We start from the raw sequence: 17,041 nt of genomic DNA, 5'->3' as shown, positions 1-17,041 counted from the left end.
AGGGAAGGCCACAAGAAAACAAGGGCAAAACCGGAAAGGACGAACAGTAGAGAACAACCAAAGGGGCAGAACTGATCAGGAAAGACATAATGTGTCTAGGGCATGTGTCCAGAGTGGACTCTACGTTGAAGTTGAGATTAGGGGAGTCAAGACCATGCTTTTGGTAGACACGGGAGCAACAGATACAATTCTTTCTAACACAGTATACTACCGAATTCCCAACGAGAAAAAGCCAGAATTGACAAGGTATGGAGCAAACGTTTCTAATGCTGATGGAAGCAGAATGGAGACAATGGGCAGCTCCTGTCTAGAATTAAAGGTTGGCAGGACGGTTTGTTCAATTCGTGTCATATTTGGCAATACTGGCTCAGCAGAAGGGATCCTTGGAATGGATTTTCTGATAGCAACACATGCGAAGATCGACTTACAACAACTGCAACTGGACTTGAATGGAGACAAAATCAAATGCAGTGATAAGCTGGGGCATGGATTATGCTTCAGGGTGGTGGTAGAGGAGACTACCAAGATTCCACCGGGTCATGAAGCATTGGTCCCAGGATTGATTAAGGGGAATCCTGGTGAAGCCGGTCTCGGGATCCTAGAACCTACAGAGGAAAACGAAGTAGGAAGAAAAGGGGTGATGGTTGCAAGAATCTTGGCAGAATCTACAGACAACACAGTACCTATTCGAGTGTACAACCCCGGAGACAGGGAATGCACTATCAAGCGAGGCACAATGGCAGGTCACTTTACCCCGGTGAAAAAGACTGATGTTGTAGACATGACAATGCACACATCCAACGATGAAGATACAGGTGACGTCCCTCCACATTTGGTTGATTTGTTCAAGCGGAGCAAGACAGAGGTACCCAACAGCTTTCACGATAACATTGCCGAACTTCTACGCAAGAACCAAGACGTATTTGCGAAATCTGACACAGATATTGGACGGACCAACCTTGTTCGCCATGGCATCAACACAGGGAATGCGTCAACGATAAAGGAGAGGCCACGAAGATTCCCACCAAAGGAACAGCAAGAGATTGACTCCCAGATACAGGACATGCTTCAATCTGGAAGCATAGTGCCAACAGAAAGCCCGTGGGCTTCAAACGTTGTGTTGGTACGCAAAAAGGACGGATCGAAGAGATTTTGCATAGACTATAGGCGACTCAACAACGTGACAGTGAAAGATGCATTTCCGATACCCCGCATTGATGAGACACTGGACACTCTGGGTGGATCAGAATGGTTCTCAACTCTAGATCTAGCGTCAGGATATTGGCAGGTCGAGCTAGATGAGGATGCCCAGAAGAAGTCGGCATTTGTGGTCCGTGGTGGCCTCTACTCCTGGCGGGTCATGCCGTTTGGGCTCTGTAACGCGCCGTCGACGTTTGAACGTCTTATGGAGCGTGTCCTTACAGGGTTACACTGGAAGGTTCTACTCGTGTACCTCGATGATGTGATTGTTTTTGCTAAGACTGTAAATGAAGAGTTGACAAGACTAGAGACAGTTTTCCAGCGCCTCCGGGATGCCGGGTTGAAGCTGAAACCCAGAAAGTGCCATCTCTTCAAAAGGAGTGTCTTGTACCTTGGCCACGTAGTGTCACCTGATGGCATCTCTACCGATCCTGAAAAGATCAAAGTAGTGGAGGATTGGCCAGTTCCAACTTCTGTTAAAGAAGTCCAAAGCTTCCTCGGATTGGCGTCATACTACCGACGTTTCATTGGTGGTTTTGCAAACATTGCACGTCCTCTTCACCAGCTCACCGAAAAAGGCAGGGAATTCATCTGGACTAACGAGTGTGACTGCGCTTTCTCTGAGTTGAAGGAACATCTCCTGACGGCACCAGTCCTCGCATACCCAGACCCTGAAAAGTCATACATACTGGACACTGATGCAAGCAACGTGGGCATAGGTGCGGTACTCTCTCAAGAAGTAGGAGGAAAGGAGCGAGTCATCGCATATGCAAGCAGAGCTCTATCCAAACCCGAAAGGAACTACTGTGTGACAAGACGCGAACTTCTAGCCGTTGTTGTCTACCTCAAGCATTTCAGACAGTACTTATACGGAAGTAAAATTACTGTCAGAACCGACCACGGCGCCTTGAGATGGCTGCTGAATTTCCGTGACCCGCAGGCGCAGATGGCACGATGGCTACAGGTCATAGCAGAATATGACATAGAGATAGTACACAGGGCTGGTCGTTCTCATTCCAACGCTGACAGCCTGTCGAGAAGGCCATGTGTTGCTTGCAAGCAGTGTGGAGGAGGTGAGCCACCTCTGGAAGAGCAACAGAAAATCCCAGAAGTTCACATAGACAATGGAGTGAAAGTGAACGCCGTGACCCTCGAGCCATCAATCACCTCTGCAGACATGAGAGACAGACAACTAGATGACAGTTCCATGAGTTGGGTCATAGAGATGAAGGAGAAAGGAGAAGACCGGGCCAACTGGAGTACAATGTCTTCCTTTTCAGCTGCGAAGAAGGCATATTGGCGATGCTGGGACCAACTCGAGATCAGAAACGGCGTCCTTTGTAGAAGATGGGAGTCAAACAGAGGCGATCAGATTGAGTGGCATGTTGTGTTGCCTGAGGCCCTCAGGAAGATGATGGTCCAAGAAATACACAGCGGGCCTTCAGGCGGACATCTCGGAATGCGTAGGACTACAGCAAAGGTTCGCCAGCGATTCTACTGGCCTGGCCTGGATACAGATGTTAGGTCCACAGTACGTCAATGCAACGTATGTGCTTCTAAAAAATCACCCAACAAGACCAGGAGGGCCCCCTTGCAGCAGCACCAAGTCGGCATGCCGATGGAAAGAGTCGCTTTGGACATCATGGGCCCCCTTCCCGAGTCGGAGCGAGGGAACCGATACATAATGGTTGTGGGAGATTATTTCACCCGATGGATGGAAGCCTATGCAATACCTGACCAGAAAGCAACAACTGTGGCGACTGAGTTCGTGAACCAGTTTGTATGTCGTTTTGGAGTCCCATCAGTCTTGCATTCGGACCAGGGCCGAAATTTTGAATCAGCGGTCTTCAGAGAGATGTGTAGTGTCTTGGGCATAGAGAAGACACGGACAACGCCGTACAACCCGAAATCCGATGGACTAATTGAGCGATTCAATCGTACGTTGATCACCATTGTGTCCATGGCCATCGAACCTACCAGACGGCAAAGAGATTGGGATGAGAAGTTACCCCTCGCTCTCTTCGCCTACCGTTCATCCCCTCAGGAGTCGACCGGCGAGACACCGAACATGTTGATGTTAGGGCGAGAAGTACATCTGCCAATAGACCTTTCCGCTGACTTGTGCAAGGATGATCGGGAGCTGGATCGCGGTCTGGATACGGATTATGCGGAAAACCTAAGGAACAAGATGAGGCTGGCGCACGAACGAGCGAGGGAGAACACATCAGAGAGTTCAAGGAGGCAGAAGAAGGTCTACGACAGGAAAGCACATGCACATGAATTAACGGTCGGGCAATTTGTGTGGTGCTACAACTCAGCTAGGACAAAGGGGTTGTCTCCCAAATTGCAGCGTCGTTGGAAAGGGCCGTTCCTCATCATTCATCGATTGTCTGATGTCGTCTACAGGATACAGGCAAAGAACCGAGGAAAGAAGATGGTAGTTCATGCTGACAGGTTAAAGCCTTATTTAGGTGAACCTCTTGCCTCGTGGATTGATGAACCTACAAGTCAGCAAGTAGACCACGCTGAAGAGGAGATTGGAATATCACAAACAGAAGACCTTGTAGAAGATGGTGTTGGAGTCCAGGCAGAAACAGAAACTGAGCAGATACAAGACATAGCCGAAGGGGAGTTGTTGCAAAGTAAAGCGGACAGTACTGTACAGCCAAGCCCAGTCCCTAGACGAAATCCACCACGGACAAGGAATGCGCCAGGGCGACTTCTATATGAGATTTGACTTTAGCGTGATTGCATTGACATGATTATGTGACTATTTTGCTGGATTGACGGATGAAGCTTCGAATTTGTACTGAAATCATAGATTAGTAATCACTTCAATTCTTTCTTTGTTGCTTGCACAGATCGTGTTCGTGCTGAGGGATCAACATGGGAGGGGACTCCGAGAGGACAATCAAGTGCTTCACATGCCAGAAGTACTTTGCACACAAGAGGAGCTTGGATCGTCACATTGACGTCGAACACAAGGACGAACAACGCTTTGTATGTCAATATTGCAGCAGAGCATACAACAGGAAAGATAACTTAACGGCACATTGCAGAGACAGACATCCTGAGAAATCCCAAGACCGGGAGCGAAGCCAGCTGCGGGGAAGGTACCTTGAAAGGCAGAGCAAGTCTGATCATCGCCGTCGCAGTAGGAGCCCGTCGAGGTCGCCTTTGCCGAACCAGAGAGAGGAGAAGAAGAGAAAGGACAGGAAGAAACAAGTTGTTCAGGCAAAGCTTGAACGCGATGAGTTGCCCCAAGACCCGCTCCAGGTTGTCGTCTCTCCTCGCACCAGGGAAGAAGTAGAGGGGAGGAAAGACAGTCGCTCGAGAAGACTGTCTGGTAAGCCACTCGCTATGATGAGACAGCAGCAACTCACCAGTTCTGAATCAGAGGAATCTGCAGTCGCTGATGTGGCGTCGCCGGAAGATGGTTGTGGAGGCACAGCTGTTGATGTCAGGAGTGTCCAAATAGGTCGTCCGATTCCGCCCCTTGACGTGAAGAGGTTGTTGCGCAACCAGAGGGTGGAAGTTAATGAATTTTCCTCCCAGACCTCGTATAATGGGGCAGAGAAAGTTTTCCAAGAGACGAGGGAGAGGAAGTACGGCGCCATCTTCTTGCGGAATAGTGCCGACGGGAGTCAGAAGGAAGAAGACGGGGGGACGACGAAGGTGCGTAGTGTCCAAGCTGGAGTCGTAGGTGTTCATATGTCAGATGAGCAGTTCTCGCGAGCTATCTTAGGGAGGATTCAGAGCGTGACGCAGACTACCACTAGGCAAATATTTCAAGGGGGGATCCTTGTTAGTAAAGAGGAATCAAGGAAGGAATTTCATGTCGACATCATTGCAGGATTTGATGATTCAACCCAATCCGTTCAGTGAGATGTTAGACGCTATGCACAAGTTCATATGATGATCGCAGATAATAACCAAAGGACTTACTACGTGTAATAAAAAAAAAGAAAAGAAACGGACTCTGTATATTTTTCATGTTTTCATCAGTTATTGATTGTTCAAGTTTTGAGATGTTTTGTGACTTGCAGTTTTATAGTTAATGTTACGCACGGGATTAGTTGTTTTTAAGTTTATAAAACGAGGACGTTTTTAAATTAAGGAGGGGGCAGTGTAACGGAGTTGTTTCAACGTAGCGGGCGCATGTGGGTCAGTGCATGCGGGTGGGCAGTTAGGTATTAGGCATGAGCAAGAGAGGACGTGTTCGGGCAGGTAGCTAGGGAGGGCAGGATAAGATAGGTGAAACAGGGTGAATCGGAGTACTGCTACTAGCTGTTGAAGGGAAGTTACATTGTAAAGTTGGAGTTCTTCGTGAATAAAGGCAAGTACCTTTTGATGTAAAATGACACTGTGTTTCCGTGTATTATAGAAAAGTAGCGTGATCTGAGTGCGATCGATGATGTTGGAGTGATAGCTTCACTGTTTATGAAAGAACCGTGCGGGTGATTGGAGTCTCGTGAGATTTATTGACCGCTCGGTAAATGGTGCAGGGACCCCGGACAAAACCCGTTACAATATAATTATTGCAAATAGGTTTTTATATAACCATTTATGAAACAAGTCTATCCTGTCATTAATAACTAAGAAAATGAAAGTTTATGCAATTTTTTGTACAGAGCAGATTGGAAAGGAGTTCGCAAGATATGTCACAGAGTCGCCAGTTTGTATTTAATATTATCGCAACTTCAAAAACGCATAGCTTTCTTATTTTTCATTGGATTTTGCTCAAACTGATGGATGCACAATGTCAGGAATACAACGGAATACCATGTGAGTTTGTTGATGTAGATTACGGTTTCTTTTCTACCAAATTTGTCTCAGCCGACTAGAAAGACTATGCGCCGGACTGTATAAACTGTACAGACAATATGAAAACATAATGCCTCTGACACCACCTTCGTTGGGTGGAGGCATAACAAAAACCATCACTTTATTGATCCACTTGCACAACACAGGAAACAGCCCAGGGCAAATCTAAATCATTGTTAGAAGCTGGGCACTTTACATGGACAGTTTTAACTAATATCATGACCTACAGTGTAGTAGTCACAATGTTTTATTCTTATTTTTGTATAATCCACTACCTATGTTTAGTTAACTTCTATTCATAAATAATAACCTACTGATTCATTAATCTTGAATGAAAACATTTGACCTTACAACCAATGAAGGTAGAATTAAAATTGAAATTTGAAGGGGTCCATTCAAATAACTCACCTGTTTTCATCTTCCAGCTCATTAATTTGTGATTCAAGGTCAGGTCTGTGTTCAGCATCTATGGATACCACAATCTGAGCTGGGCTATTAGGCTGTAAGGGACAACATCAAATTCATCATAATACATTACAAACATTGAAAATCAATGATCTAAGCTGGGTAATTAAGCTGCAGAGATAACATCAACAAATTCATATAATACTAAATAATAATTCACAAGATAAATAATACGTCTAAATATATGTATTTATTTCAAAGTTTTAGAACATAGGGTTACATTCGTAATTTGTTAGCTTTGACTACGGAGAAAATTCACATTCCATAAAAATGCTTATCAACTTTTCAAAATACATTCACATTCCATAAAAATGCTTTACAACTTTTGAAAATAGTGCCGCCCAGCACCAGAAAAGCGGCGCCTATGTCTCTCTTTTTGTTACACAGGCGAGACAAAAATAGGGGAAAAGGAATTTAACAAGAGAAAGATGAAATTACCACTGTTGATACATCTCCACCAAGGCTATGACAGTAGTGAGCTATCAACTGATGCTCATCCTCACTGAAAAGACATAAACAAACAATTCCAATCAATAAATAGAAACCCTAAATTCAATATATGAATTGGATGGAATTATTTGTGACATATATCTAAATGAAAACAAAAAGTCTACAATCTACTGTCGACTATGAACTATGATCTTTCTAGAGTAGAAGCACACACCTCACGAAGTTCTTGACATATTGTGATGTCATCTAGTTTCAAACATTGATCTCTATGACTTTGACCTTTGTTCTTCTTACCCTAAAACCTAATTAGGTTGTCTTCCTATGGTGATAAAAACCTTTTCCAATGTTCAAAGCTCATACCTGAAATTTCAGCCATTGACATTTACACTGTATGACCTTTGAGTCTTACATACATACCCTCAAATCTAATGAGATTGTCTCCCTATGGTGATGATATACATTATCATCAATTTTGAAGCGATTGCAAGACTAAAAACCGTTAATTTCAGAAACTGACCTCTGTGTGACCTTTGACCTACTTAACTTAATTCTGATGAGAGGGTCTTCCTATGGTGATACATGCTATCACCAAGTCTGAGGCTAATACCTCTTATGGTTATTAAGATAATGCGATTACAAGGAAAGAACCTGTAGTTTCAGAACTTATCGTATGACCTTTCATCATTGACCTACTTAATGAAAATCTAATCAGATTGTCTTATAATGATGATACATACCATCACCAAATTTTAGCATCATGTCTCTAGTGGCTAGAGATACCGCGATTAACAAAGCTGGAATTTCAGAAGTTGCCCTCTATGACCTTAGACCTTTGACCAACTAACCCCAAATCTAATCAGATTGATACGTACTGTACTATGAAGTTTAAAGTTCATATATCAAGTCAAGTGGTTCTTGAAATAACAAAAAAAATCAGGATTGACGTACGGATGGACAGACAACCCAAATCCAAAATGCCTATGGCACCACCTTCGATGGGCGGAGGCATAAAAATGAACGAAAACAACAACAACAACAACAAGAGCAAGAACAATAGATGGCATGATGTATTAAGGGAAATTACTGCAATGTTGCTATATTTCAGTATCAGCCAAGGTACGAGTACGTCTTACACAACTACACTACATTCACGTATATAAACTTTCTTTCCGTATGGCAGCCGTGCTAAAGCCATGGTAATAATCGGGAGTGCCAGGAGGGTCAAATCTGACAGACATGAGCGCTATACAAGAACCCATTATTATTTATTTATCATTTTATTTAATGCACTGTTGAAATTTGAATCCAAAAATAACTGACTGATATTTTTGTTCTAGCTAGGTCCCAGTAGTCATGAGATGAATTCTAAAGAAATTTCTCATTTGCCTTCTGAGTATGTTTGTGTTTGAAGACGAGAAGAAGGTTAAACCCATCAAATTTCTGTCTTGAAGTGGTCAATAAAACAAGTACTCACAGGTCAGTAGGTACAGAGTTTAATGTTCCTTGGCTTTCAACCTCTGCTAACCTGTAGGTATGGATGAGATACAAAACAAGGAATTAATAACATGATGCAATTAATTAGGTAAGTGCATCTTACATTCGTATTTGCCTCAATGAAATGAAATGACATTAAATGTAATGTCCTTAAAGGTAAAGACCAGTATTGGTAACGCCCCAATTTCAAAAAATGAAATGGAAGCTCTCATTACCAATCATGTGAAAGAATATGTTTTGACTAATACATGATGATAAAAAATTTGCCGGGAAACCGCCTACTAATTTATATATTTGGTAAATTTGTTTCTCTCATGGTCTGTGAGAGATATAGGGTAGTCCCATATACACCTTTCTGTGTATAGTGCTTGTAACTTTACGAAGAATGGGCCAAATTTCTTATCATTTTGATGATTCCAGAACCTTGCAGATGCTAGATGCTAGATGATCAACCTTTTCTGATCGATTCCACAACGTTTCTTTCACAATTCAATCGCATGACCATAACTGGTCTTTACCTTTAACAGACACTCGTAAATAAAGGTAAATGAAATATGCTAACCCCCCCCCCAAAAAAAAAAAAAAAAAAAAAAAAAAAATGAGCACACTAGGATAACATATTACTCAACAAAACATTCACAAAAAAGTTAGAGATTACATAGATTAAAAAAAACTAAACTAAACAAAGACATTTCCAACATTCAAATTATATCATAAACAGGTCTGAAAAAAGGCAAATCTCATACACAGGAGGGGGCATGAAGCTTACTCACATTTGCAGCAAACTGTAAATCAGTTATAAGTGTGCAAGCTACACACCATATCTTTAAATAGGTGCAAGTATTATGTCTTGCAGAATCTACCTTTCTAAATTTTCAACATCACATGTACATGTACCTTTTCATTATCTATTATACGTATCAGGACAATCAGCACCCTCCCCCCCCCCCCCCCCCCCCCCCCCCCCCCGGAAAATTACCCCAAGGACAACCACCCCTGAGGACAATTATCTCCCGGAAATCACTTCCTAGGACAATTACCCCACATCTACATTTGCCACACTCAACCCCAGTGATGTGAATGGGTACCTGGCAGAAATTAATTCCTTGAAATGCTAGAGCGCCGCAATGGCAACACAGCTAAAGCCGGGGTAATAATCTCCAAGTTTGTAATAAGCGCTATATAAAAACTGAGTATTATTATTATTAATATCAAAATTAAAAAATAACAATAATATAATAATAATAATAATAATAGAAGAAATAGGTCCTCTCCTAAAGGTAAAGATCAGTCCTGGTCATGCGATTGCAATGTGAAAGAAACGTGGAATTGATCAGAAAAGGTTGATCATCTAGCATATAACTGGTGTGTACTGCAAGGTTCTGGAATCATCAAAATGATAAGAAATTTGGCCCAGTCTTGGTAAAGTTACAAGCACTGTACACGGAGAGATGTATATGGGACTAGGCGACACGTGCGTGACACGTGCGCGCAATATCTATCAGGTCAAAATAGATATAATAATTTACCAAATATATCAATTAGCATTAGCGGTTTCCCGGCAAAATGTGTATCATCACGTATTAGTCAAAACATATTCTTTCACATGATTGGTAATAAGAGCTTCGGTTTCATTTTTTGAGAGGAGGGTATTTCCAAAACTGGTCTTTACCTTTAAGGCTATCTCAACCTCAATTTTTCAGAAGTTACAAGGAATCTTCGCGTGATTAGTAATGTCAGGATACATTTGCTTTGACAGAATACAGATGCATTGATACGCAAAAGTGCATGAGAGAGGGAAATATTGAGGAAGTGCAACTTAGCCCGGACCCAAAGAAGGGATATACCTGTTAGCATACAGCTCTAGCCGTGTATGCGTGTCTTGGTTAGCCATGTGTTGGGGAGTAGTGATGGGTCTGAAAAGAAATGATAAAATTCATTAATATATCTATTTTCCTTTCTTGGCTAGTGCCGTGTGGGATTTGATCTCTCTGGTGTTGTATCCATTACAAGAGATTATGATCTTCATATCTGGCCCCTCTGATCTTGCTACTTTCATTACTTTTGTTTTAGTAGTATTAATCTTCATTCCAGGATCTTTACCTGCTGTCTCCAGTGAGTTCATTAACCTTAGTCTCCACTTTCACTAACAAGTTCAGGTTCAAGTTCATAAGGCATAAAATTTGTTTTCCGGCTGTTTCTTCAATTTATATAACATCAATTAGCATAGATGGCCTTGTCATCTGCACAATGAACAGAGTCCACCAATCTACTACCAACTCTGATTCCATCTTTCATATTCATCTATGCTTTATTTTACCATAGCCTCAGCATAAATATTGAACAAGATGGGTGAGAGTGGACAGCCATCTTGAACTCCTCTCCCAATGTTTCCAGGTCCAGAGTCTTCTTCTGCTGTTCATTTTTACTGTCTGTCACATGTTAAAGTTCCAGATGAGGTGCCTTTCCTTCCAGTCGGCTTCAAGAGATGTCAACACATCCGGTAGCTTAACCCAGTTTACCCTACGCTTACCTTACGCTCTCTCGTAGTCGACAAAACATAACTCTACTTTTTTTCTGTATTTCTACACTTTGTTCACAAAGGGTTCTCATAACAGAGCTGTTGTTGGTCACGAAAAGATGGTTTATACTTCAGAAATCTAAAAACTTAAAACTTCTTTCATTGTGTGATCCAACTCCAAAAGGACTAACTTCCTTGCCACCCTTTCCTTCTTTACCTACTTGATTTTTGGTAATCTGTCTTGAATGATGGCGATCAACAATTATGAGTTTTAACAAGTTATCCAATATTATCATTAAAAAGTTGACTTACGATTCTAAATCGTCACCCTCTAGTACTGACTGGACAGGTAGGTAACCTACACGAGGGTGTTTTCGGTAGTACCGCTTCGATTTGAACTTGTTACGCACCACTTTGGCAAAGTCTCGCACATCTTCTCCCGACGTCGTCTGTTGAGAGAGAATGAATTGGGTTACTTGATATTCACTGCAATTATATTCAAGAGCAGTCGATAATATGTAGACGTTCTTCAAGATGTTGTTTAAGACTGGCATGGCAAAGTAAACTGGATAGATTTACCCTAGTCCAACTGAAAATATGCATACTTTATCATGAGTAAAAAGACTTTCTACTTCAACCAATGGATGTCTGATAGATTGATCAAGAGTCCAGAGAAAAAGAAAGAGAGAGAGAGAGAGAGAGCAAAAAGCATACCTCAACTTGGAAGTGGGATCATCTAGCATTTCCTGATATAATTGTAATCCCTTTTCTATCGCATTTCCTGATATAATTGTAATCCCTTCTCTATCAATATGATTTATAGGACTGTTATCAGGATTACTACAGTTTACATTCACAATGCATATTTAAATCTGCCCAATTTCAATTTTCATCTTTGCCTACTCTTTTTCATCCTTCTCATTCAACCTGCCGATAAGTATTATCAACCTCACCACCATTTCCTCTTTAATTAAACAAAACAAAATAAACTGAAAATACTCACTGTTGTGCAGTACTCTTGCATTGGATGTGAAAGCTTATGTGTCTTTGCTTTCCTACCAGAGAAGAAGCAGCTCTGGAAATGGAAGAAAGGAGGGAGAGAGAGAGAGAGATTATGTTAGTTATTAGTGTATACAGAAGCCATGTTTACCAGGGCAAATATTCACTAATTCCTTTGTTTTTTTCATCCATTTATTTCCACTTATGGGTTGGATTGCCCTTTCAACAAAAGGTACACACAACGGGTCTACACACACTCTGTTCAAGTGATGTACAATTGGTGATTATTAAAGATTATTAACCGTATCAGACATCTGAGCAGGGCAATTTTTAAATGTTATTGCCCTCAAGGTTTGATGGATAAGCCAACAAAACTACAGGCGAAAAAAATATTATTGACCGCTCAGAAAAGTCAATGGGATTTTGTGTGTAATTTGCCGGTCAATACGGTTATACAGTAAACCAAAGAAAAAATATTATTGCCCGATCTGAAAAGTCAATGGGATTTTGTGTGTAATTTGCCGGTCAATATGGTTATACAGTAAACCAATGAACAAATATTATTACCCGATGTGAAAAGTCAATGGGATTTTGTGTGTAATTTGCCGGTCAATATGGTTATACAGTAAACCAATGAACAAATATTATTACCCGATCTGAAAAGTCAATGGCAAAATGCGTGTTAAACTAGTGAGCAATAATATAGAGCCAGCTGTAATTTACAGCGCGCATCAGCTACTGTAATTTACATTGCGCATCGCGTATAAGAAAATGCGCACTTTGCGCGAACTCTATTGTGACGTAACAATCACACCCTAGGCACACTGTTTTTGCAGTGTATCGAAAATTTGTCAAACTTTGGATGCACAGTGCTGGTTTGACAATGTTTTTGCAACTTCTAATGTTAGGAAACCCTGTGCAGTGTAGGCTACATAATTTGAGAGTATAAGATAGTATGAGTTTCTTGTTTGCTCTAGATGTCTGATGTGGTTAATAATAGTAATATTGACTGCCTAATTCAGGGCAATACGACTGGTCATATATCACCCTCACCTTCGGTTCGGACGATATATGTCGTATTGCCCAGAAGGCAGTCAATATTACTTAAATATTACATTATGTGCAAGCAGAAACATGTATACAAGCTGCTGTGGGCAGCCTAAATAGATACTGAAAGGCAACTCCACTCCAATAAGAACTTACTTTCAATAGAAGCAGAAAAATCAGACAAACTAATCAAAACTAGATTTGTAATACTTGTTTGGAACAAGTATAGGTGGGCTGGTCCAACTAAAACTTAAGACAAAATGAATGGCACATTTGAGATAGCTAATTGTCTCAGCTACAACATACTAGTTCAGCGTAAACGAAGCTAAAACGACGGAGATATTGCTCGCAAAAGACGGAAATGTAGAATCCAGTTCTGAGAAAAGCTCATGTCCCATAGAGAATACACGCAAAATGTGAAAAATTGACATTCCTCCTGTAATCGCAAAATTACGCCATGATGCTTTTGTCAAAATTAAAAATTGTGACAAGTGCATTTGTAGAACATTGTCTCAGCTAAAACATACACAAGTTTGGAAGAAAATTGATCAATATTAAGAGAGATACTATCAATTTTCCAAAAATACGATGACAACATAATATGCAAATTGAAATTTTAAGTTCGGAGGCCATTATGATGACGTCATGAGTTAATTGAGGGTCAAATGAGACATGAAATCATATCTCTGATTTATACTCGCTCAAAATATGAAAAAAAATTGGGGTCACCTTGCATCCTAAAGAGCTATAATGGATTTTGCATAGGCATGTTTTTGCCCATATATGCTATGTATTACAAGAGCTCGCGCGCATTGAAATTTATGTTAAACGGTCGATTATTCAATTATTTATAGTCATAAAGAGACAAACATGGTATCAATTTGTTTGTAAGAATATGTGGAATATTATGAAAGAAAAAAAATGTCGATTCTATGGTGTCTAATAGTTTTACGCGCGAAAACGCGCGCGCATGCGCGTGTGCGCGATTTTTTAAAAAATGCTTAGAATGGCCTAAAACGTATGCAAAATGATTTTGAGACGATTTTGAGCATTTCAAAATTTTGCGCGCGCATTGACGCGCGGAAGTACGCGCACGCGCGCGTTATTTGACCTGAAATTGACCGGACGGATATTGACCCTGATCATAATAAATATGAATCAGAAATACCTTTTGGTTATGAAGATATGATCAGGAGTTGATTTTCGTAAAATTTTACAAAATGGCGCCTAGATGACGTCATCAGTGAAGGTCAATGTTGAAAACGTTATTGTGCTTTGTACATATGCCTATACATATGTGTGCCAAATTTCAAATTATTTGATTGAGCCATTTCCAAGTTATCTTGCCAACAAAAAAGTGGTTAGAAATAAGAAAAATATACTAGATTTGTAATACTTGTTTGGAACAAGTATAGGTGGGCTGATCCAACAAAAAATTGAGACAAAATAAAGGGTACATTTGAAATAGCTTTTTGTCTCAGCTACAACATATTCGGAGTTCAGCGTAAATGAAGCTAAAACGACGTAGATATTGCTCGCGAAAGACGGGAATGTAGAATCAAGTTTTGAGAAAAAGTCATGTCCCATAGAGAATACACGCAAAATGTGAAAAAATTAGCTTGCCTCCTTTAATTGCAAAAATACGCCATGATGCCTTTGTCAAAATGAAAAATTGTGACAACTGGATTTGTAGAGAATTGTCTCAGCTAGAACATATCAAAATTTTAAAGAAAATTAATCAATTTTTAGAAAGATACAATCAATTTTCCAAAAAAATGCTGACGTCATAATAGGCCAATTGAAATTTTGAGTTCGGAGGCCATTATGATGACGTCATGAGTTAATTGAGGGTCAAATGAGACATGAAATCATATCTCTGATTCATACTCGCTCAAAATATGAAAAAAAAATTGGGGTCACCTTGCATCCTAAAGAGCTATAATGGATTTTGCAAAGGCATGTTTTTGCCCATATATGCTATGTATTACAAGAGCTCGCGCGCATTGAAATTTATGTTAAACGGTCGATTATTCAATTATTTATAGTCATAAAAAGACAAACATGGTATCAATTTGTTTGTAAGAATATGTGGAATATTATGAAAGAAAAAAAATGGCGATTCTATGGTGTCTAATAGTTTTACGCGCGAAAACGCGCGCGCATGCGCGTGTGCGCGATTTTTAAAAAAATGCTTAGAATGGCCTGAAACGTATGCAAAATGATTTTGAGACGATTTTGAGCATTTCAAAATTTTGCGCGCGCATTGACGCGCGGACGTACGCGCACGCGCGCGTTATTTGACCTGAAATTGACCGGACGGATATTGACCCTGATCATGATAAATATGAATCAGAAATACCTTTTGGTTATGAAGATATGATCAGGAGTTGATTTTCGTAAAATTTTACAAAATGGCGCCTAGATGACGTCATCAGTGAAGGTCAATGTTGAAAACGTTATTGTGCTTTGTACATATGCCTATACATATGTGTGCCAAATTGTGAAAGAAAAAAAATGGCGATTCAATGTTGTGTAATAGTTTTACGCGCGAAAACGCGCGCGCCGCGCGCATGCGCGTGTGTGTGGGCGATTTTTTATAAAATGCTTAGAATGGCCTAAAACGTATGTAAAATGATTTTGAGATGATTTTGAGCATTCAAAAATTTTGCGCGCGCACTGACGCGCGGACGTACGCGCACGCGCGCGTTTTTTGACCTGAAGTTGACCGGACGGATATTGACCTCGATCATGATAAATATGAATGAGAAATAGCTTTTGGTTATGAAGATATGATCATGAGTTGATTTTTACAAAATGGCGCCTAGATGACGTCATCAGTGAAGGTCAATGTTGAAAACGTTATTGTGCTTTGTACATATGCCTATACATATGTGTGCCAAATTTCAAGGCATTTCATTGAGCCATTTTCAAGTTATCTTGCTAACAAAAAAGTGGTTAGAAATAAGAAAAATATTTAATAAACTAGACATATAATACTTGTTTGGAACAAGTATAGGTGGGCTGGTCAACTAACATTTGAGACAAAATAGAGCAAAAATAAGCGACATACTGCTTACAAATTCTTAAAAGACAATATCATGTAGATTCATAACGTGAACTAAATTCACCTTCTATAGGCATAACACGCAAATTATGAAGTTTTTGACATGAGGCCTTTAATCAAAATTTTCACTATGATGACGTCATCAAAATGAAAAATGGTTAACACTGCGCTTGTAGAAAATTGTCTTAGCTACAACATGTCGAAATTTTGAAGAAAATTGATCAATATTTACAGAGATACAATCAATCTTACATAAATATGCTGACGTCATAATATGCAAATTCGTATTTTGAGTTCCAAGGCCATTGTGATGATGTCACGATACACTTAATGGCCAAATGAGACATGGAATCATATTTCCGACTCATACTCTATCTAAATATGAAAAAAAATTGAGGATTCCGGTGCATTCCAAAGAGCTATAACGGATTTTGTATAGGCATGTTTTTGCCCATATATGCTATGTATTAAAAGAGCTCGCGCGCACTGACATTTATCTTGAATTTACGCTCATCTTGTTAATAATGGTCATAAAGAGATAAACATGGTATCAAATTCCTTGAAAAAATATGAAAAATATCATGAAAGAAAAAAAAATGGCGATTCTATGTTTTTTAATGGTGTTACGCGCGAAAACGCGCGCGCATGCTCGTACGCGCGATTTTTTATAAAATGCTTAAAATGACCTGAAACGTATGCAAAATAAATTTGAGACGATTTTGAGCATTTTGAAATTTTGCGCGCGCATTGACGCGCGGACGTACGCGCATGCGCGCGTTTTTTGACCTGAAATTGACCGGACTGATATTGACCTTGATCATGATAAATATGAATGAGAAATAATTTTTGGTTATGAAGATATGATCATGAGATGATTTTCAGAAAATTTCACAAAATGGCGCCTAGATGACGTCATCAGTCAAGGTCAAGGTTGAAAACCTTACCGTGTTTTGTCCATATGCCTATACATATGTGTG

At 40.3% G+C, this 17,041-nt stretch overlaps 1 protein-coding gene across 5 annotated transcripts in view; it reads right to left on the bottom strand.

The window, feature by feature from the left end:
- Nucleotides 1–17,041, bottom strand: part of LOC115928086 (dystrophin-like) — a 51,578-nt gene that overhangs the window by 10,549 nt on the left and 23,988 nt on the right. For 4 of the 5 annotated variants that reach the window (XM_030994804.1, XM_030994805.1, XM_030994807.1 and 1 more), the window contains exons 13-18: nucleotides 11,958–12,029; nucleotides 11,267–11,403; nucleotides 10,281–10,349; nucleotides 8,414–8,464; nucleotides 6,928–6,991; nucleotides 6,433–6,524 (exon numbers count right to left, since the gene is read on the bottom strand). In XM_030994804.1, the coding sequence (XP_030850664.1) occupies nucleotides 6,433–6,524; nucleotides 6,928–6,991; nucleotides 8,414–8,464; nucleotides 10,281–10,349; nucleotides 11,267–11,403; nucleotides 11,958–12,029 (485 nt within the window). The remainder of the gene's footprint in view (nucleotides 1–6,432; nucleotides 6,525–6,927; nucleotides 6,992–8,413; nucleotides 8,465–10,280; nucleotides 10,350–11,266; nucleotides 11,404–11,957; nucleotides 12,030–17,041) is intronic. The other variant, XM_030994806.1, reaches the window with a different exon arrangement.

This window comes from Strongylocentrotus purpuratus, unplaced genomic scaffold (assembly GCF_000002235.5).
Source record: "Strongylocentrotus purpuratus isolate Spur 01 unplaced genomic scaffold, Spur_5.0 spur5_scaffold_21, whole genome shotgun sequence".
NCBI classification, from domain to species: domain Eukaryota; kingdom Metazoa; phylum Echinodermata; class Echinoidea; order Camarodonta; family Strongylocentrotidae; genus Strongylocentrotus; species Strongylocentrotus purpuratus.
Note: the sequence above shows the minus strand (reverse complement) of the source record. Positions and strands in the feature narration are given on the sequence as shown.